Source organism: Myotis lucifugus, unplaced genomic scaffold (assembly GCF_000147115.1).
Source record: "Myotis lucifugus unplaced genomic scaffold, Myoluc2.0 scaffold_13, whole genome shotgun sequence".
NCBI lineage: Eukaryota > Metazoa > Chordata > Mammalia > Chiroptera > Vespertilionidae > Myotis > Myotis lucifugus.
In genome coordinates this window covers 159,193-182,949 of record NW_005871061.1, presented here as the reverse complement: position 1 = coordinate 182,949, position 23,757 = coordinate 159,193, and the positions used below count along the sequence as shown (strand labels likewise).

General features: G+C 40.0%; 1 protein-coding gene across 2 annotated transcripts; it reads right to left on the bottom strand.

Moving 5' to 3' along the window:
- Positions 1-19,262: 19,262 nt before the first annotated feature.
- BEX5 (brain expressed X-linked 5) lies at positions 19,263-21,486 on the bottom strand. 2 transcript variants are annotated; one of them, XM_006084667.3, is made up of 3 exons: positions 21,368-21,486; positions 20,267-20,333; positions 19,263-19,847 (listed from the first exon to the last, which is right to left on the bottom strand). In XM_006084667.3, the coding sequence occupies exon 3, from the start codon at positions 19,817-19,819 to the stop codon at positions 19,478-19,480; it is 342 nt and encodes a 113-aa protein (XP_006084729.1). In that variant the 5' UTR covers positions 19,820-19,847; positions 20,267-20,333; positions 21,368-21,486; the 3' UTR covers positions 19,263-19,477. The 2 variants fall into 2 exon arrangements, with proteins under 2 accessions (XP_006084729.1, XP_023606204.1); XM_023750436.1 differs by lacking the exon at positions 20,267-20,333.
- Between the last annotated feature and the right edge of the window lie 2,271 nt (positions 21,487-23,757).

Sequence of the window (23,757 nt, the reverse complement as noted above, 5' to 3'; positions counted from 1 at the left end):
TCATTAAATAAATTTGACTTTCTTTTCTGTAACTAAAGTTTTCCCTCACTTTTTGTACATTTTAAAAGGTAGTGTCTTTTTTATTGAATTTATTGGGGTTACACTGGTTAATAAAATTATAGATTTCAGAGGTACAATTTTATAATACATTTTCTGTTTATTGTGTGTGCACTACCCCAAGTCACGTCTCATTTCATCACTTTATCACCCCTTTACCCTCTCCTACCTCCCCCAACAGCTCTGTCCCACCTATAATCACCATAGTGCTGTCTACCTATGAGTAGTTTATTTGTTTGCTTAATCCCTTCAGTTTTTTCACCTAACCCCCACATCCCCTTCCCTCTGGCAATTGTCAGTCTGTTCTCTGTATCTATGAGTTAATTTTTATTTGTTTATATTGTTCATTAGATTCCATATATAAGTAAGATCATATAATATTTGTCCATCTATGCTGTCACAAAGGGTAAGGTTTTATTCTTTTTTACGGCCAAGTAGTATTCCATATTGTAAATATACCACACCTTGTTTATTCACTCACGTACTGATGGGTACTTGGGTTGCTTCCATATCTTGGTTACTGTAAATAATGCTGCAAAGAACATAGGGGTGTATATATTCTCTCAAATGAGTGTATTGGGTGTATTTGGATATATTCCCAGAAGTGGTTCACTAGGGTCATAAGGCAGTTCCATATTTAAATTTTTAAGGTAACGCCATACTACTTTACAGAGTGGCTGCACCAATCTTCATTCCTTCTAAGAGAATACAAGAGTTCCCTTTTCTCCACATCCTCACCAGTACTTGTGTTTGATTTATTGATGATAGCCATTCTGATAGGTCTGAAGTGATATCTCATTGTGCTTTTAATTTTCACTTCTCTGATGATTAGTGATGTTGAGCATCTTACCTAATAATAGATAAACATGCAAATTGACCATACCTTCACTAGGCCCAACACCAGCCACGCTCACCAGCCACACCCACCAACCGATCCAGAGATATGCACATTAACCCCACAAAGATGGTGGAGGCCAGAGCCGGGATACTTGCGTTGCAGCCACAGCTACCATGCAAGCATCCCTGCTCTGGCTGCTCCAGGCTTATTGGAGATGCAGAAGTCAGGGGAGACAGAGAAGTCCGGCTCCAGCGCCTGAGGCTGGCTGCAGCCTGGGAGACGAAGAAACCGCCTGCCCATGATCTCAGGCCTCAGCAGGCCGGAGAAGCTGCGTGCCCATGATCCCAAGCCTCAGCAGGCCAGAGAAGCCACCTGCCCCGTGATTCCGGGCCTCAGCAGGCCAGAGAAGCCACCTGCCCCATGATCCCAAGCCTCAGCAGGCTGGAGAAGCTGCCTGCCCCACATGCGCCCGCCCCATGTCCTCGGGAGGACTGAGAAGCCAGGCCCCAGCGCCTGAGGCTGGCTTCAGCCTAGGAGATAAAGAAGCCACCTGCCCTGTGATCCCAGGCTGCAGCCAGCCAGAGAAGCTGCCCACACTGCATCACAGGGGACATGGAGAAGCCGCCCACCTGCAGTCCAGGTGCCAGCACCTGCGGCTGGCTGTGGCCCAGGAGATGGACAAGCCACCTGCCCCGAGGTCCCAGGCTGCAGCCACCTGGAGAAGCTGCCAGCCCTGTGGTCCAGGGCACCAGCTCCTGTGGCCAGGGAAATAGGTTCCCTCTTCTCCTACTGCAGTCATTACTTCAATATTCCCCTTCTGAATTTCTCTCCTGTGCCGCAACCCAACTCCACTTTTTATCGGAAGGATACAGAACAAAGCAGTGTTAAAAGCTTACATTTTTAAGCTGGTAAGGTTGGTACTTAAACATATAAATAGAGAACTAGAGTCCTTAAGGTAACAAAGGGTACAAAAGGGGGGGGACAGGGACAGGGCATGCCATATTATATCCAGCTATCCATATGGGGACTGAAAACTTTGCAATGATGACAATTAGTGAATATATGAATCAACTAACATAGTTGACAGGGACAATTCTTCCATCTTTGAAAATATCTACATCAAATCTGTTTAAATATATTTTCATCAGCATAATCTAACACATTCTGACAAGACCACCACCACCAATGTGGTCAGGGTTGTGCTAATAAATGTTTACCAACTGGCTCTCAATCAAAGAAAACAAGACTCTGATTTATACTGTCAGCCAATTTCTGTGGCATAAATTCTCCATCCAAGGCTGATTTCAGCTGCTAATGTGATGCCACTAAATGCAGAGCTGAGGAGAAACATGCAGTAATACACTATTATATTCTACCAGAAAGACACAAAAGATATAAATAATGTCAAGAGTCAGAACAGTAAAGTGTAGTAAATAATTGAGGAGTGATGAATTTAGAGTATATATTTCCTTTGGTTTTAATGTAATTTATTCACTTTTAAGATTATATAATTTAATTTTTAATAATGAACATGTTTAACAATCAGCTTACAAAATTCCTGAAAATTTGTGAGCCAGTAATATCAGGCTCTAGCACAATGCTGAGTGGAGTGTAATGGTTAAATGCCAAGGCTCATGGATTTGAAATGAGACTCAGCCACTTTTGGGTTTTACTGGTCAAGTTACCTGATCTCTCTATACCTCAGTGTTCTCATCTGTGTCATTATAGTACCTACTGTGTAGAGTTGTTGCAAAGATAAAATGAAATCTGTGTATGACACAGCACAGTACCTGAAACAATAATTTACTCAATTTGTTATAAACTATTACTGCTTCAAAACATTGTTGACAAAATTACTCATGCTGAAAGAATGAAATTTTATTGATGAGAAAAATGCCTTATTTTGCGATCTACATGGAGACAGTCAATTTTACTTCCTAGGCAGTAGATAGTAATCTACTACTAGAAACTGCAAGGGGAAAAATGACCTCAATCAACATGATTGAGGCAATGTATTATTAGCTGGATCATAAAGCAGAGAGGATGCCATACATTCTGGGATACATCTGCAGTAAGAGGCTTCATCTCAAGTACTAATTCTGATCAACTAAGCATCAGACTTAAGATGAATGGTGAGAAGGATTCTGAAGCTGCTTCTAGACTTAGCAGGAATAGAACTTTAATACATAAGCAAGAGTTACTATGGTTAATGATGGCAAGAAAAACAAACACCATGATCTAATCTAATAAAAGAGAAACATGCAAATACCCTGAGGGCTCCTGGGCTGCCAGAGGGATGTCTGACTGCTGGGGAGTGGGCCTACACCACCAGGTGGTCATCCCCTGAGGGGTCCCAGATTGCGAGAGGGCACAGGCCGGGCCAAGGGACCCTCCCCAAGTGTGTGCACCGGGCCTCTAGTCTTCTCATATGTCTAATGGCCATCTGTTTGTCTTCTTTGGAGAAGTATCTATTCTGATCCATTGCCCATTTCTTTATTGACTTCTTTGGTTTTTGGTATTGAGTTTTATAAGTTCTTTAAAATTTTTTATATTAACCCTTTATCAGATGTATCATTGGCAAATATGTTCTCCCATCCAGTGAATTATCTTATCATTTTGTTGATAGTTTACTTTTCTGTGCAAAAACTTTTTTATTTTAATCCCATTGCTGCAACCTTTTGCAGCAAGGATTCGGGATCTAGAAAAGGGGCTGTACACAAATGAATACACTAGACAGGAAATATGAATTTAGAAGGCATGGGGGAGCCAAGCAGAGACCTTTCTCTCTAGCGGAGAGACTCTCTGAAACCCTGGACCCATCAGCTTTTATTTACTTGAATACACATTTTCCCTTTAGGAATGCAAACAGGTATATCAATGGTAAAGTTTGGTCAACAATAAAAGGATTATCAGGTTAGGGGATTGTCTTCAGCCATCTTGCCAACAGCAGGGTAATATAATGCTGATTTTCAGCCCTGCTGAATATCAAAGTCCATTAGCCTTCCAGCGGACTTCTCACATTTATATGTTAACTACTGTTGGTCTTTGCCTCCGGCACCCATTTTTTACTTTTTATTTTATTCCCCTTGCCTGAGACAAAATATCAGAAAAAAATATTGATAAGAGAAATGTCCAAGATTGTATGGCCTATGTTTGCTTCTAGTATTTTTATGGTTTCACAACTTACATTTAAATCCTCAATCCATTTTGAGTTTATACTTGTGTATGGTTTAAGAAAGTGATATAGTTTCTTTTTTGCATGTATATGTCCAATTTCCCCAACACCATTTATTGCATAGGCTGTCTTTACACCATTGTATGCTTTTGCATTCTTTGTCATACATTAATTGACTTTGAAGGTGTGGATTTATTCTTGGATCTCTATTCTGTTCTATTGATCTAAGTGTCTGCTTTTATGCTAGTACCATGTTGTTTTGATTACTGTGGCCATGTAATATAGTTTTATATCATGTAGCATGATTCTCCCAACAAGAGGACATAAGTGTTGTAAACATTTATGCATCCAACATAGGAGCACCTAAACATGTAAAGAAAATATTTATGGACTTACAAGGGAAAGACTGACAGTAATGCAGTCATAGTAGGGGATTTTAACACCCCATTGACATCAATGGATAGATCTTCCAGACAGAAAATCAACAAGAAAATGGTGGCCTTAAATACCACACTAGATCAGATGGAATTATTTGATATCTCCAGAGCATTTCACCCCAAAGCAGCAGAATATACCTTCTTTTCAAGTGCAAATGGAACATTTCCTAGTATATACCACATGTTAATACACAAAACAAGTCTCAATAAATTTAAGGTTTGAATCATATCAAGCACTTCTCTGACCAAAATGGTATAAAACTAGAAATCAATCACAAGAAAAAAACTGAAAAATACAAAAAGACATGGAGGATAAATCATATGTTGTTAAACAATGAATCAATTAACAATTGAAATCAATTAACAATTGAGATCAAGAAAGAAATCAAAAGGTACCTTGAAACAAATAAAAATGACACCACAACAGCCAAAAACCTATGGGACATTGTGAAAGCTGTACTAAGGGGAAAATTCATAGCATTACAGGGCTATCTCAAGGAACTAGAAAATCTCAAATAAATAATCTAACTTTACACTTAAAGGGATAGAAAAAGAACAGCCAACAAAGACAGAAGTGAGTAGAAGAAAGGAAAAAATAAAGATCAGAGCATAAATAAACAAAACAGAGTCTATAAACAATACAAAAAATCAATGAAACCATGAGCTGGTTCTTTAAAAATATAAAAAAGATTGACGATCCTTCAAGAAAAAAAAAGAGAGAGAAGACCCAAATAAATAAAACCAGAAATGAAAGAGGAGAAGTAACAACTGACTCTACAGAAATACAAGAGATGGTAAGAAAATATTATGAACAATTATATGCTAACAAATTGAACAATCTGGATGAAATGGATACATTCTTAGAAACATGAAGTCTTCCAAAACTGAATAAAGAATATTCACAGATTCTGAAAAGATAAATTACAATTAGTGAAATGTAAGCAGTAATAAAAACATTCCCAATAAATAAAAGTCCTGGACTGGATGTCTCCACAGGTGAATTTTACCAAACATTCAAAGAAGAGCTAACACCTATCCTCAAACTTTCCCAAAAATTTCAAGAGCTGGGAAGACTCCCAAGCTCATTTTACTAGGCCAGCATTATCCTAATTCCAAACCAGATAAAGAAACTACAAAGAAATAAAATTATACACCAATATCCCAATGAACATGAATCTAAAATCCTCAACAAAATATTAGCAAACTGTATCCAGCAATATATTACAAAGATCATACACCATGATCAAGTAGGATTGATTCCAGTGATGCAAGGTTGGTAAAATATTCACAAAACAATGAACATGATACACCAAATAAAATTAAGGATAAAAAACCACATGCTCAGCAAAGTGGGAATAGATGGAACATACCTCAACATAATAAAGCCCATATATGACAAACCCACAGCCAACATTATACTCAGGCAAAAACCATAAGAGTTTCCCTTAGGATGGGAAAAAGACAGGGATGTCCGCTTTCACCACTCTTATTCAACACTAGAGGCCTGGTGCACGGATTCGTGCACAGGTGGGGTGTTGAGTGTTTCCTTCCCACATCCCGCGTGGATCAGGGTTCAGGAACTGGAAGCAGAGCCGCACACAAATGAAAATGAAAAGACAAGAGATCATTGGAAATATTGGGGAACCAGGAGAGCAAGTCCAACTCAAGGGGAAGGACTTCCGCCTGTGCTCAGGCCTCACCAAACTTTTATTGATCTGGGATGCACCCATAGCATAGCCCTTAGGCAGACGACCCCCCATTAACAGGCAGACTAGCCCATCAGCAAGGATTTACATAATAATAAATGGGGGAGTAGTTTCAGCTACCACTGTCTGGACAAACAGAGGTGGCGCCTAGCTCCGACCTTTGCTAGGGCTTCAAAGGCACCCAGCCTTTGGGGGGTTTCTCTGTCTACGCTTATCAGATAGTGAAGGCAATAAACAGTTTCCCACAGTGGGGTCCCTTCATCTGGCCAGCAATCAGGTCCTCTTGCCAAGAGGGGCCAGCCGGCCAGAGGGAAGGACCATGGGAGGTTGGCTGTGGGAGCACACTGACCACCAGGAGGCAGCTCCTGTGTTGAGCGTCTGCCCCCTGGTGCTCAGTGTGTGTCATAGCGACTTGTAGTAACAGTCACTTAGGGTTTTATATATATAGATAGTACTGGAAGTCCTGGCCAGAGCAATCCAACAACAAGAATAAATAAAAGGCATCCTAATTTGAAAAGAAGAAGCAAAACTGTCATTATTTGCAGATGACATGATACTGTGTTTAGAAAACTCTAAATATTTCAGTAAAAAACTACTAGAACTGAAAAATGAATTCATTAAGGTAGCAGAATACAAGCTAAATGTCCAGAAAGCAGTTGCATTTTTATACACCAATAATGAACTATCAGAAAGGTAACTTAAAAAACAATCCCATTCAGAATTGTTTCAAAAATAAATACCTAGGAATAAATTTAACCAAGGATACAAAAGAACTGTACTCAGAAAATTATAAGACACTGAAGAAAGAAATCGAAGAAGATACAAATAAGTGGAAGCATATACCGTGTTCATGGATAGGCAGAATTAATATCATTAAAATGTCCATGCTACCCAAAGTAATCTACAGGTTCACTAAAATGCTTATCAAGAAACTGTAACCGGAACCAAAGTTTGACTGCCTGCCACTATGAAAACCAAACACATGAGAAAGATGCTGGTGAAAAAGGAAAGAGTTTTATTCAAGTGCTGGTCACCTGAGAAGATGGAGGACTCTTGTCCAAAGCCCATCTCAACATCTCAGTGCGGACAGAGGTTTTTATTAGGATGGAGAGGTAAAGCAGAACATAGAAACTAAGGATGGTGTGCATCATCCTGGTCTTTGTCATTTTGGTTCTACATCATCCTGGTTCTATGGTTGAAGGTCAACAAATCTCACAGGATTGGGATGATTGAAGGTTGGAGTCTGCATCTTCTGAAGTTAGTCCCTACGATTCTTATACAAACATGCTGTTTATTTACAAGCTACATATTATTCAGAGTCAGAATTTACAGAAATAATTCCAAAAGAATAGTGGGACGGGCTACAATTCCCACTGTTACAATTTCCCAATGTCATTTTTTCTTCCATTTCCATAAAAGTTAGGTGGTTGTAGCCAAAATATTTCAGAAAAGAATTCAGGATATAGTCTAGTTCAGTGGTCAGCAGACTGCGGCTCGGCAAACCGCGGCTTGCGAGCCACATGCGGCTCTTTGGCCCCTTCAGTGTGGCTCTTCCACAAAATACTGGCTCTTCCACAAAATACCGATTTCTGCGCATGGGCCACGAAGTTTCAATCACACTGTACGTGTGTGCCTGCACGTGGTATTTTGTGGAAGAGCCACACTGAAGGGGCCAAAGAGCCGCATGTGGCTCGAAAGCCGCGGTTTGCCGACCACGAGTCTAGTTCATAAGTGAAAAGTAAAAATTTACAGACAATTAACTGAACTAGAGTCTAATATTCATAACTATATATTATAGATTTATTGGAACACATTTTTCTCCTAAAATCACTCTCATTTTTGTCAAAGAGCCAAGTCAAGACTAATTCATTTACTATATTAAGTACAGTTTCAATTTGGCCTGATTATTTGCATAAACACAACAAAAATAGCAATTGATCATATAGGCTTTTAAAATCTGCTTTGTTCTCTCAGAGAAAAGAACTCAAGCCACACAGTTGCCATCCAGCTTTGCCTGCAATGCCTATAGGTTTGGGTAAATTCCTCAAGTTCTTGAGATCTCCAAAATGTCTTGAGATTCTTTCCTTGCCAACTCCCAGGAAAGCAACTTTCAATCCTTACCTGGAAAGATTGCCATGAAGCATATAAATAAGCAAGGTACCATGACATTTTTCCAACAGGTTTCTGTAGGCTTCAGAGTCAATCTTCATTCCTGAAAGCTTCTTTACTGACATCCAAAGTCTAGGCAGGTCTTTCTCAAATATGACATTTCAGTCAGTCTTGCTTAATAAAACAACAATTGGAAACTGGCTTTATGTGTCCTATTATGAAGAAATTAGATTCCTATTGCATTTATGCAAACAAACATAGTGACATTAAAATAATAATACTCACTCACTAAGAATGCTTAAATTCTAGAGGCATAAAATAAGGAGAAAATATAAATGCTTTAATATTGCTTAGCAAGGTACAATTTACCAAATTGCTCTAAGAAAACAAACACATTTTTCAAAATCAGCCATACTTTGAAAAAAATCATAATATAATTATCTTTAGTTTATTCAATCTGTAATTGATTCTTATTTATCCTTATTATTTGCCAGTATGTCTATGAATCCAGTTATTCCTTGGAGTTCTATGAATTTTCATCCAATTCAAAGGTATGATTAGAAAATTTATTCTCAAAAATTCATATTTTAGAAGTCAGAAGATGCAACATTTTTTCAAATGCATCAGAGTAAAACAATGACTGTCTCTAAATAACAAACAAAAAATACTTAAGAGATCTAAGATGGCTGCCAACAGGATGGCAGGCTGCAAGATAGTGTGTGAGTGAGAGAACAAAAGGAGAGTGCATGGACGTGCGGAGAGTGTCTGTATTTATGAGAGAGGGACAGCTATATTCCACAACACTGTTGGGGACTGGCAGACCAGGCTCCCCTGGCCAGGCAGCCTCTACTGCTGCTGAAATCTCTCACTGAGCGGCCATCTCTGCTGCAGAGACCATGCCATCTTGAAGGGGAAACTGGCTGTGATTGGAAGCCCAGCTGTACCTGGGAGACCTCAGATACCTCCCGGGACCCTATAACCACAACATCCAGGGACCAGCTGCCTCAGCTGCAAACCCATGAACACCAAGACTCCAGACTCCCCAACTGACCACGGGTGCCTAAAGAGTCTGTCCAGGGGGAGACAAAGTGGCGCCAATTATGTGGATGGGCCCTGTGCCATCTCACAGAGCAGATAGAAGGAACAGCTGAATCAAACAACACCCACCTGGAAGTGGCAAATTAAACACAGCTGGTGATGCAGTCCATGGATGGAAAGGTCAGATATCACATGGAGAAAGTCAACCCAGGAGAGAGAGAACTACAGAACTAGACACCCTGAGAGGAGCAATCATGGAAAGACAAAGAAATAGCCTGCATACAAGAGAAAAGGAGGAAACACCAGAAAAGAAAGTAAACAAAATGGAGGCAACCAATATGTCAGAGAAAGAATTCAGAGCAATGGTCATAAGGACTCTGAAAAGGTTGGAAGACAAATTCAACAATATGTGTAAGAACCAAGAAGAAATGAAGAAGAACCAAGAAGAAATGAAAAATGACATCACTACAATAAAGAATGCAATAGAAAGCATCAACAGTAGACTAGAAGAAGCGAAGGGCCACATCAGTGAGCTAGAAGACAAGATAGGAAAAAATACCCAAGCAGAGCAGCATCTAGAAAACAAAATTTAAAAAACAGGAGGAGAGCTTAAGGGAACTTTGGGACAACATGAAACAAAACAACATCTGCATAACAGGGGTACTAGAAGGAGAGGAAACTGAGCAGGAATAGAAAACCTGCTTGAAGAAATATTGACAGAAAGCTTCCCTGATATCTGGAAGAAAAAAAAACTCGCACAAGTCCAAGAAGCTCACAGAGTCCCAAACAAAATGAACCCCAAAAGACCAACACCAAGGCACATTATAATTAAATAGGCAAACACCAACGACAAAGTAAGCATTTTAAAGGCTGCCAGAGAGAGACAGAAAGTTACCTACAAAGGATCTCCCATCAGACTATTGACTGGTTACTCAACAGAAACACATCAGGCCAGAAGGAAATGGAATGAAATATATGAAGTCATGGAAAGCAAGGGTCTGAATCTAAGAATACTATACCCAGCAAGGCTATCAATCAAAATTGAGAGTGAAATCAGGAGCTTCACAGACAAAAAAAGACTAAGGGAGTTTATAACCACCAAACCAGCAATGCAAGAAATGCTAAAGAGTCTGCTGTAAAAAGAAGAAATAGGAAGGGAAGAAGGAACACAGGCAAAAGAATAAAAATGGCAACAAACAAGTACCTATCAACAATAACTTTAAATGTAAGTGAAATAAATCCCCCAGTTAAAAGACATAGGGTAGGTGAGTGGATAAGAAAACATGAACCATATATCTGCTGTCTACAGGAAACCCACCTCAGAACAAAGGGCTCACAAAGACTGATGGGGAAGGGATGGAAAAAGGTTTTACAGGCTAATGGAAATGAAAAGAAAGCTGGGGTAGCAACATTTATATCTGACAAATTAGACCTCAACGTGAAGGCCATAACAAGAGATAAGAAAGGCCACTTCATAATACTAAAGGGAGCAATTCAACAAGAAGATATAACTCTGGTAAACATGTATGCATCCAATACAGGAGCACCCAAATACATAAAAAAAACTTCTGGAGGATATCAACGAAGAGATTGACAGCAATACAGTCATAGTAGGGGACTTCAATACCCCACTATCACTGGACAAATCCTCTAAACAAAAAAATCAGCAAAGAAACATCAATCCTAAATGACTCACTAGATCAGATGGACTTAATTGACATCTTCAGAACATTTCACCCCAAAGCCACAGAGTATACATTCTTCTCAAGTGCACATGGGTCATTTTCAAAGATAGACCATATATTGGGACACAGGCAAAGTCTCTTCAAATTCAAGAAGATAGAAATCATATCAAGCATCTTCTCAGATTATATTGACATAAAACTAGAAATCAACTACAATAAAAACAATTAAAAAATCAAACATCTGAGCTAAATACATGGTATAAACTATTATTAGGTTACCAAAGAGATCAAAGAAGAAATAAAAGGCATCATGGCAACAAATGACAATGAAAACAAAACAATCCAAAATCTATAGGACACAGTGAAAGCAGTCCTGACAGGGAAGTTCATAGCTTTACAGACCTACATCAAAAAACAAACAAAAAATGGTAATAAATTATCTAACCCTAAAACCCAAAGAGTTAGAAAGAGAGCAACAAGAAAAGCCCAGTGTAAGCAGAAGGAAGGGGAATAATAAAGATCAGAGTGGCAATAAATGAAATAGACACACACACACAAAAAAACAATACAAAAGATGAACAAAACCAAGAGCTGGTTATTTGAAAGGATAAACAAGATTAATGAAGCTCTAGCCAGACTCACCAAGAAGCAAAGAAAGAGGACCCAAATAAACAAAAGCGGAAATGAAAGAGGTGAAATAACAACCGATCCCACAGAAATACAAACGATTATGAAGAAAATACTATGAACAACTCTATTCCCAAAAAAAGGACAACCTAGACAAAATGGACATATTCTTAGAAAAATACAAGCTCCCAAAACTCCACCAAGAATAATAAAAAAAAAAACCCGAGTAGGCCAATAACTACCAAAGAAATTGAAACAGCGATCAAAAATCTTCCAGCAAACAAAAGCCCTAGTCTGGACAACTTTACAGGGAAGTTCTACCAAGCATTCAAAGAAGAACTAAAACCTATCCTCCTCAGACTATTCCAAATATATCCAAGAGGAAGGCACACTTCCAAGCACTTTCTATGAAGCCAGCATTACCCTAATCCCAAAACCAGATAAAGACACCACAAAAAAAGAGAACTACAGGCCAATATCCTTGATGAACATAGATGCTAAAATCCTCAACAAAATTCTAGCAAATCGAATTCAGCATTACATTAGAAAAATCATACACCATGACCAAATGGGATTTATTCCATGGATGCAAGGATGGTACAATATCCACAAATCAAAAATTGTGATACATCACATAAACAAACTAAAGGACAGAAAGCAATAATCATATCAATTAATGCAGAAAAAGCATTTGACAAAATCCAACACCCTTTCTTGATAAAAACTCTCAGAAAAGTGGAAATAGAGGGATCATACCTCAACATAATAAAAGCCCAATATGATAAACCTACAGCCAATATCATACTAAATGGGCAAAAACTAAATCCATTTCCCCTAAGAGCAGGAACAAGACAAGGATACCCACTTTCACCACTCCTGTTCGACATAGTACTAGAAATACTAGCCATAGTGATCAGACTAGAAGAAATAAAAGGCATCCAAATTGGAAACGAAGTAAAAGGGTCCTTATTTGCAGATGACATGATACTATACATAGAAAACTCCAAAGACTCCATCAAAAAACTACTAGACCTCGCCCTAACAAGTTTGGCTCAGTGGATAGAGCGTTGGCCTGTGGACGGAAGGGTCCTAGGTTCGATTCCGGTCAAGGGCATGTACCTTGATTGCGGGCACATCCCCAGTAGGGAGTGTGCAGGAGGCAGCTGATTGATGTTCCTCTCATCGATGTTTCAAACTTTCTATCCCTCTCCATTTCCCTTCCTACTAAACCTAATAAATGAATTTGGCAATGTAGCAGGATACAAAATTAACACCCAGAAATCTATGGCTTTTTTATACACCAATGATGAACTCACAGAAAAAGAAATGAAAAAAACAATCCCATTTACCATTGCACCAAAAAAATTAAGATACCTAGAAATAAACTTAACCAAGGATGTAAAAGATGTGTACTTGGAAAACTACAGAACATTAAAAAAAAGAGAGAGGAAGACATAAACAAATGGAAGAACATACCATGTTCATGAATTGGTAGAATCAACATCATTAAAATATCCACACTACCTAAAGCAATCTATAGATTCAATGCAATACCTATTAAAGAATTTTAATAGGTATTAACCTAAAAATATCAATGGCATATTTCAAAGATCTAGAACAAACTCTTCAAAAATTCATCTGTAATAAAAGAAGACCACAAATAGCCACAGCTGTCCTGAGAAAAGAAAAACAAAGTTGGAGGGATCACAATACCAGACATCAAATTATATTACCAAGCCACGGTTCTCAAAACTGCCTGGTACTGGCATAAGAACAGACATATAGACCAATGGAACAGAATAGAAGACCAAGAAATTGACCCAAGCCATTATACTCAATTAATATTTGACAAAGGAGGCAAGAGCATACAATGGAGTCAAAACAGCCTCTTTAATGAATGGTGCTGGGAAATTTGGTCAGATACATGCAAAAATATGAAATTAGATCACCAATTTACACCATACACAAAAACAAACTCAAAATGGCTAAAGGATTTGAATGTAAGATGGGAAACCATAAAAATCCTACAAGACTCCATAGGCAGCAAAATTGCAGGCATATGTTACAGCAATATCTTTACAGACACAGATCCTAGGGCAAGAGAGACTAAGGAGAAAATAAACAAATGGGACTACATCAAAATAAAAAGCTTCTGCACAGCAAAAGAAACCATCAACAAAACAACAAGAAAACCCACTGCATGGGAGAACATATTTGCCAATGTTATCTCCGATAAGGGTTTAATCTCCAACATTTACAGGGAACTCATACAATTTAACAAAAGGAAGATAAACAATCCAATCAAAAAATGGGCAAAGGACCTAAACAGACACTTTTCAAAAGAGGACATTCAGAAAATCAAGAGACACGTGAAAACATGCTCAAAGTCACTAATCATCTGGTAGAAGCAAATCAAAACAACAATGAGGTACCACCTCACACCTGTCAGAATGGCTATCATCAACAATTCAACAAACGACAAGTGCTGAAGAGGATTCGGAGGAAAAGGAACCCTCCTTCACTGTTGGTAGGAATACAGACTGGTGCAGCCATTGTGGAAAACAGTATGGCATTTCCTCAAAAAGTTAAAAATGGAACTGCTATTTGACCCAGTAATACCACTTCTAGGAATATATCCCAAAAAAACAGAAACACCAATCAGAAAAGATATATGCACCCCTATGTTCATAGTAGCACAATTTATAATAGGTAAGATGTGGAAACAGCCTAAATGCCCATCAGCAGATAAGTGGACTAGAAAACTATGGTACATCTACACAATGGAATTCTATGCTGCTATAAAAGAGAAGGAATTCTTACCATTTGCAACAGCATGGATGGAACTGGAGAGCATTATGCTAAATGAAATAAGCCAGGCAGTGAAAGAAAAATACCACATGATCTCACTCATTTATGGATAATAAAGAACATTATAACCTGATTAACAAAAAGATAGATACAGAGGCAGAAAAGCATCGACACAGACTGTCAAATTATAGCTGGATGGCTGGGGAGTGGTGGTGGGGCGGGGGAGAGATCAACCGAAGGACTTGTATGCATGCATATAAGCATACCCAATGGATACAAGAACTGGGGGGGGGGGGTGTGAGGGCATATTCTGGGGGTTGGGGAGGCCTGGGGAAGGTCAATGGAGAAAAATTGAGACATATGTACTACTATTTGTAATTAAACAATAAAATAAAATTTTAAAAAATATATTTAGCAATCTTGTTCTACTGATCAAGCACACAGGCCCCCTGAGGCTGCCACCCAGCAGGTGACTCCCGGGGTGGTTCTCTGAGCCGCCGCAAGGACAACCCTGGCTGCTGGCATCCAGTCCCCACGGAAGCACCACTCCAGCACATGGGCCCCCTGAGCCCACTGCCCCAGCAAACAGCTCCTGGGTACCTCTGTAAGCAGACACTGAGCGCACATATCCAACCAAGGGTGCACATCCCCCAAAGCAGAAACTGGGGCTTCTCTCTCCACGGAGCTGGAGGCACACCACAATCACTCCAATCCAGTGTGTGGGCCCCACGAGCACACACCCCTTGCAGACGGCTCCTGGGCCCCTCTGTGAGCTGTCACTGCATGTGTGCCTCTGCAGCCAAGGGCGCATGGCTCCCTCAGTAGGATCCACGACATCTCCCTCCCGGCTACCTACCTCTGGACAGCTTGGTGAGTTACTGAGGACTTGCCTCCCTGGACAAGGTCACATTGTTTAAGCCACAGACTCCAAGATTCCCACATCCCCAGCTTTAGGATTCTGAATTCCCTCGTGATTCAGAGAGGGAATCACTTTGGCCAAAGTCCCTCTGCCTCAACCACAGACTATGAGACACCCGCCCCCCACTGTCACGGGTTCTGGGCCTCTCGTAGTGAGGTACAGAGTGACGCTAATCCAGCAAGAGTTACACCACACCAACCAAAGTCACAGTACCTGTGCCTCAGGCCCCGAGACTCCTTCCTCCCAGGCCGGGACTCTGGGAACCCTCAATGAGCACATACCGCTGAGACCTCAGACAACCTTTTCCACAAGAGCCGGAACCATGATCACATCCAAAACAGCTTGCACAATGAAGCCAGGGTTGGGTCACATTGCCAATCCATGATGAGACTTTATCCATGAATAAGAAACTAACATTCAAGATCCAACTACATCAAGAGAACCCAAATAGCTCAAGTAGGGAACTCTGCTAGATCACTAAGCCCAGGAGACCTGAGAGATTGCACCACTAGCACCACCCCCAAAAGAACCTGGGTAGCAAAGCAGTTGGATCTAAGACACAGAAATAATTAAAATGTTACAGCAAAAAATGGGAGACAAAAAAAAATTCCCAAAGGAAAGAAAAAGAGAAATCACCAGAAAGGGAATTAAATGAAATGGAGGCAAGTAACATGTCATAGAAAGAATTCAGAGTACAGTAGATCCTCTGGTTACATTGGAGATCCGTTCCTATGATGCAACGTAACACTATTTTTGCCGTAAGTCAGAACCCACCTACAAAGCACCTACATCACTCACATGGAGCACATACACAGTAGTAATGAAGTGAAACAGTAAAAAAATTTAAAAGAAAGGTAACAATTCCTGACCTTTACTTGTGGTAAATAAATAATAAAAAACATAAAGCACATATGTACATATATTGAAATGATGGAACTTTTTTTATAAATAAATGGGAGATGACATAACCACGAAACGACGTACGTTGAGTCCGACGTAACCCGAGGACTGTCTGTATTTAATTGGTTTGTCCTTAATATACTTGAGATAAAAATGTATGCAAGGGTAATTCTCAAACTCTAGTGTGCAGCAGAATCACCTGGGAGGTTGTTACTAATGCAGTTACCTGGGCACAATTACCAAAGAGTGGTTCTTGGGATTCTGTATTTTAATCAAGCTCCACATGTGATTCTGAAGTATTTGATAGGCTATCAAACTTGGAGGAATTCTGACATATATCATCTTAAAAGGCTCTGATGTGTTGTTTTGGGGGTGTAATTCCTCCTTTTTTTATTCTTTAACAAGATATATATTCTACATAAATGATATGACTTGATTAGGCTCACACAGTCAACCAAATGTAGTGCAGATAAAATGAACCAAAGATATTTTAATCACAAATTATACCCAATTATTCTCAACTCTACATGTACATCAGAATCAATGGGAGAGCTTTTACACTGTGATAATCCCTAGGTCTCACTTCTCATGAGTCTGATTCAATTTGTTGGGAGTAGGTTCTGAGCTGTACTTTAAAATCTCAAATAAATGAAACCTGTAGCCAAGGTTGAGAACCTATGCACTAAAGATAACGGTAAAATATAAGACAGTTGTCTCTAAACATGGTTGTCTAGTGGGAAAATAAAGCCTGATGTATATAGGTTAATTAAGGCATATATATATATATATATATATATATATATATATATATATATATCTTGTATATATCTTGAATTAAAGCTGGGGTCTCCATTTTAATTTATCTAAGTCCAAAGATGAACTTGTAGGATGCAGTGGGAGTGAATTAAAACCTAGTTTCCTGAATATTTAGCCAATTTCTCAGGTGATTCTGTGTAGGCGGTCTGTATAGCACATGTTGATAAATACTGATATGTATGTAACATTATAGTAAGTCCATGTGTTAACATTGGTGTACTATGCTTTCTCTGTTGTGATACTTTTTTCAATTACAAGCTACAGTCTATAGGGAAAAGATGTTACTTGCCCATAAATGATCAGAGGAAACCTGGGCCCAGATTGCAGGACTCTTGACTCAGCTATAATTAACTATTGTGCCCTACAACTTATCAGACTATGTGCTAGGTACTGAGAGTATGAGGACAAAGGAGACAATATAGTTACTGATAGAAGGGCACAATCAATTTGGGAGCAGTGATGACTGGGTGGTGGAATATGTTCTAAAACAATGGTCCATCTAGCAGGTCCCCAATCCCAGCCAGTTTCCCAATGATTTGTGATTACAGGTTTATTTGGTGCAGCAAAAAATCAAAGCAAAGGAAGAAGGAAACTACTCTGGGTCCATGTAAGCTAGTGTAAGTAGAGACTACTGTGAATTCCTGGGATGCGTGAGAGTGGTGTGGACCAGAACAGTCTTGGGGACCTCAAAACACCTGTATATCCTCAGAGCAAAACCTACAGCAGTGTATGCACAAGAAATGGCGAGTCAAGAAAACCGGGCCATATTCATCCAAAGATAAAAGGGATAGTCCAATTCTGAGCACACTATCATTAGTGTCATTCAGTTATCTAGGGAACAAGGGTGAGAAAAAAAGTCTGAGATAAACCATAAATGGCTGTTTGGACTCCTAAGCAGCACTGGGGAAGTATGCACCTGATTATTACTTTAAAGCAGGAAGGGGGCATATTCCACATTTCTGAAAGGCAAAAATGGGGAGTCAGACCACTGAAGGTTCCAGAGAAATTAATGGGACTTTTCACCTTTAGCACTCCAGCACATCAGCAGTGGTTGGGACCAGTGGAGGAAAACAAAACTGAGCAGAAGGGGAAGGAGTCATGGCATTATACAGGGAAGGGGTGCCAATCAGTCATGGCACAATCCAGCTGCATAGGTATACAAAGGTGTTACCCACCTGGCAGTCAACTGTATTTGCTGGTAAGCATACTCCTTGGGCTCTTCCCTAAATATGAATGGCACCTATAGGGTTTGGGGCCTTGCATGTGTGGATAGAGCCAGCCAGAGTTCAGTTATTACCTTACTGACTCCCACAATAGCCCTGTAAGGCATGTATTGCTGTATCTTCATCATAAATAGGCTGACTTTAAAGAAATGTATCTATAATAATAAAAGCATAATATGCTAACTTGTGCTTCTAAGTAAGAGCTTGTGCTTCTAAGTAAGAGATACAGAGGTAATATAAGATTAATGTCTTTGACCTAACCGGTTTGGCTCAGTGGATAGAGCGTCGGGTCCCAGGTTTGATTCTGGTCAAGGGCATGTACCTTGGTTGCAGGCACATCCCCAGTAGGAGGTGTGTAGGAGGTGTGTAGGAGGTGTGTAGGAGGCAGCTGATTAATGTTTCTCTCTCATTGATGTTTCTAACTATCTCTCTCCTTTCCTCTCTGTAAAGAATCAATAAAATATATGTATTAAAAAAAGATCAGCCGAAACCGGTTTGGCTCAGTGGATAGAGCGTCAGCCTGTGGACTGATGGGTCCCAGGTTCGATTCCGGTCAAGGGCATGTACCTGGGTTGCGGGCACATCCCCACTGGGAGATGTGCAGGAGGCAGCTGATCGATGTTTCTCTCTCATCGATGTTTCTAACTCTCTATCTCTCTCCCTTCCTCTCTGTAAAAAATCAATAAAATATATTAAAAAAAAAGATCAATGTCTTTAAATTGTGTCTCAAGTATTTAATTGTATGCATTCCCTTCATAAGATGATTGACAAGTTCTTTGCTTCTTACTTGTTTTCTGATACATATAATACATGTGTATTTATTTTGAAAAAAAGAGAAAAACAAGAAAATAAAAAACACACTGTGATATATATATATATATATATAATATGCATGCTTTTAAATGAGATAGTATATGTATAAACTGCTTTTTAAACTGCTTTATTAACTTTGTGATATTTATTAAGCATTTTTCCATGCAAGTTAATGAAACTCCCCTGCTGACAGAAAAAGTTACAGACTACGTCAAAATGAAATCTCCAATCAGAAAAATAAAAGAACACCAAAGATTCACCATAATGGGTACATCAAAAAATGCAAGTGTGGGAAGCAGGGGGTTTATTATTCTTAACCTCAGCATTCAGGGCATAAGGCAAAACTCATCATGATGGTCATGGTGAGGGGGATCTCCTATAAGAATGCGCAGACTGTACCTCAGCTGAAGCTCTCTAATTTTCCTCCTTAGCTCTCTCATCTCCTCCATGAACCGTTCCATATCATCTGCATCTCCATCTATCATATCAATGTTATTGACAAGCCTATTCGGCACATCCTCTCTAAAATCCTGGGCAGGTGGAGCCCAAGCCTCTCTAACATTTCCTCCAGGCTCCTGGACTTCACCACCTCCCAAAGGGCGGGCTTCTTCTTCATTCTGCACTGGAGCCTGCTCACCTCCTTCGCATTCCTTGGGGACATTTTCCATGTTGAGGTTGTTTTTTTTCTGCTTCTTTCTAGGAGATTAAGAAACAAGGATTCAATGCATTGTAACAATCTGATTCAGAACCCCATGTAGGCAAAGGTTTCCCCATCTGAGAGACTTGGCGCGCCCTCTAGGGGTCGCCCCAGACCCAGCCCTGCCCCCCAAAGCCCACCACCTTCCCTGAAAATCCTTCCCTAGGCCAGTCCTCACACAAAAACGCAGGACAAGTGGCAGGTGGGACAGTGGTTGAGAGAACAGGAATCCTGATAAGCCTTCCAGGGGCGCCCAAGTTTGCCCCTCCTTCTTCTTCCCTCACCAGCCACAGACCCAGTTTCTAAAGACTTACACAAGTTTCTCCTGCTCTTAATTCGGGCACAGAAGACCAAGTTCCCCAGTTTCTGTTCTAATCCCTGATACCCCTACATTTTAGGATCCCAGGCACTCCCCTACCTTCAGGGATCAGAAGCAGGTTTCCTCTCTTAGCCTTGATACCTGCTGCACCAAAGGACCTAGAGACCTGCAGACAGAAATACGACAATGGCCAGGACTGATCACTTGATTAAAGGACAGCTTCATTGCTTATTAGTCAAGTATTGCCACCATCTTTTTCTCCTTCATTCGGTCTCACGGCTTCTTTTCCCCTCCAGTGATGCCCTAACACGCCTTCCAGAAATAGGCATTGTAATCAATGATTATTTCCAAACCAGTGCTACCTATTCTTTAGGTCCCTTACCCCACTGTCTTGTCCCTCCCGTCACCTAATTACCATTTCTTGAACACAAATGGATAACTTTTCGGGGCGGGGTAGTCAGAAGTGATTACTGCACGGCAACGTGGTTTATTCATAAAGAATTTCAGTCTGGGTATCAGCCAGGACCTTCTGAGACCCAGTGGCCTTTCACTGCTCATCATTTTATGTATCAAGATGGACGAAGGGAGCAGAATAGCGAGGGCATGCAAACCTGGATCCGCTTCAGTCTCAGCGCTTTGTCATGCCTGCCCTAGGGTGCACACTCAGCGACCACGATTACACCGACCCGCAAAGACCTGAAACAGTTTCTCGCTCTCTGCCTAGATCCCTCAGTTAAAAAACCGCCCACTCGACTGCCTCCTCTGCAAAAAGGACCTATTTCCCAGGCCTAATACCTTTCCCTATATTCTCTGCAGCAAGCGCCATCCCCGCGCGGTTCCCGCAGCCCACCATTTCAGACACCAAAAATGGACGAAGGGTGAAGAGATGGCGGTAACGGAGGCCTAAACCGGTTGGGGAGCCCGTCATCCCCAACCCGATTTCATGGTTATGCCCCCCTCCCGTTGCCTGGCCCATTCCTCGATAACCCCTTCTCTGATTCTTCCCTTCCAGATGTCGCCCAATCACCCATCTCCTGAAGATCCGAACTGGTACACAATTCCAACTCTTGGCCCCTCCCTATATCATCCATTTCTTGCACCAAATGGGTGGGCATCGGGGGAGGGGTACAGAGAATCTAGTCCAGGACCCAATCTGGTTTTTGCCCTTTGCCACCCCTCCCCCAGTCAGCGCCCACCAACCTGCAGTGGATCGGAGTCAGCTTCTAGGACTTCCTCCTTCCCTGGGCTACAGGCTCGCTTTGAAGGCAATAGTGAGCAGACACACAGCTACAAAGGACTCTCACACCGCAAGTAGGAGGAGAAACTAACCCTCGCGTCAGCATTACGTCTCGTTAGAATTACGTCACTGTGAGCTCAGATCCGGAATTATGGATCATACCTGCAGTACGGCAGGAGGGCGGGGGCAGGAGAATGGCGGGGCCACCTTCCTCCTCATTTTCACCATCCCATCCTTACCGCAGGCTACTGCCCATGCCTTATTATATTTCCCTCTATTTAGCAATCTTTGAGACCAAGCGGGCCATAATATTTTATAGTTTGTATTTGCCCTTTTCCCTGATTTCTGCTGGAACTTTTAAAGAATTGTTTCTTTCTCTTCTATATTATTAAAAGCCAACTTCTCTTCCCTCCACTCACCAGGACTTACTGGTTTTGTCCCAGACTGAAACCAGAGCCGGGAAGGGGGGTGAGGCTAGGAAGTCTGGAAAACAGGTAGGAAGTAACATTAACATTTTTTTTCAGCTTAATTGTTTCCCTTTCTGTTGATTTTTTAAAGGGGATGGTTGTTTTTGTTTTCCATTGGCATGCATTAATCTTTTAGTTGTTATAATTAGACAATACTATTATTTTCAGTTGAAAAATAGGATTCAAGTTGTAAAATCTTGGCAACCAGTATCTGCTGCTGAAACATTCTATAAATATAGACCCTTCAGACAGCACCCCTTCCCCTTTTAAGGACTTTGAAATAGAAAGCTAAGCTAGTGGTTCCTCTTAGGAAGGATCTCTGTGTGGTCTTTCTATGAGATGAGGCAGGTGTCTAATAATTAGAGTCTTTTTTTTTCTAATAGATTCTTGCTGGTGGATTTTCAGATCTTGAGAGCCTATGACAAACTTATGGTCTCCTCTAAATTACATTAGTACAACTTTACAACAAGCCTCTAACATGGCCTCTACATTAGAGCAACACTGAGGTCTTTCAAACAATTATTTGGGAGAGTTATACTGACAGTTAAAAAGTATTGTGAAGTTATAATATTAAAAATATTATGCCAGACTAAATATAGAAAAAAATGAAACAAAAAAAAGCCAATTGTCCAACTCAAATAAAAAGAAATATTAGTAATCTGATTGAAATATTTTGAATTAGTGGGGAGAGGTTATATTGTTAAAGAAATGGTGATGGATAATTGGTTATCTATTTGGAAAAAAATAATGAAGTGCTGTATTCTTGTTATACACTTACATACAGACATTAAATGATTAGATAAAAAGACATAAAACCATTGAAAATAATATATAGGAAAAATAATTTTGTATATAATATTAGGATGAAAAAGTTGTTAGAAATATAACACCAGAGACAGACATGGCAAAAGACAACTGGCCCAATTTTGCTTAAGTCTAAGGAACCAGGTAGAATGCTCCTCAGAACTATTCCAATCAGCGTTGCAAATCTGAAATGTTTATCCACAGATGCAGGTCTTTATTAGTGCATGTTACCCTGAGAATGCTAAAATCTCTGGCACTTCTGAGTTGTCCTTTGCCTAGGTTGGGCAAGCTCCCAAGGTGCCAGAAAAATCCCTCAGTAAAATGAGAAAATACAGAAAAGGTAGAAGGAAAATATTTGCTTTTATCCTTGCCTCAAGAAATATACTATTCAGATTTTACTCTAAATCAGTCCAAATATTTTCCTTCAAAATAAAGACAACAACACACACACACACACACACATCCATTCCCATATTTATGAACTTTGGGATGTTTGTAGTTTTATCTTTTAGAGACAGTGTTAATCGAAACTCTTGTACATGTTTTTTTTTTAATAATAATATGAGAGTATTAAATTCCTAGAACTGTCATTGCTGTATATTACTATGGATGTCTTTATTTTCTTATTGTTGATACTATTACAGATGTCCCCCATCCCCCCTCCCCATTTACCTATCTCCACCCAGCCCCTACCCCCCTCCCTCTGGCCATCACCACACTGTTGTCTGTGTCCATAGGCTATGCATATATTTTGGATTCTTTTAATTGTCATAGAAATTGGTCTTGAAAAATATTGTTCCAATTTGATTCTATAATGAATGAGCATTCCTGTTTTTTCATGTGTCCACGAACACTATTACCTTGTTTATTGTAGTTTTTATTTTATTTTTGTTTCTTTTTGTCTATTTCATTTATTTTTAAAAAATTGTTGTCAAGGTTATCAGGCAATATTTTCTAAACTTGCCACATCAAACAGACTCTGAAGATGCTAGTTCAGTAAATTGGAGTCATATCTGAGAATCTGCATTTAAGTTCCTTATGCAGTTATTTTTTTAAAATATATTTCTTTATTGATTTCAGAG

What these genes read in the sequence shown, in the direction of transcription:
- BEX5 (XM_006084667.3), bottom strand. Translation starts at nt 19,819, where the DNA reads ATGGAAAATGTCCCCAAGGAATGCGAAGGAGGTGAGCAGGCTCCAGTG.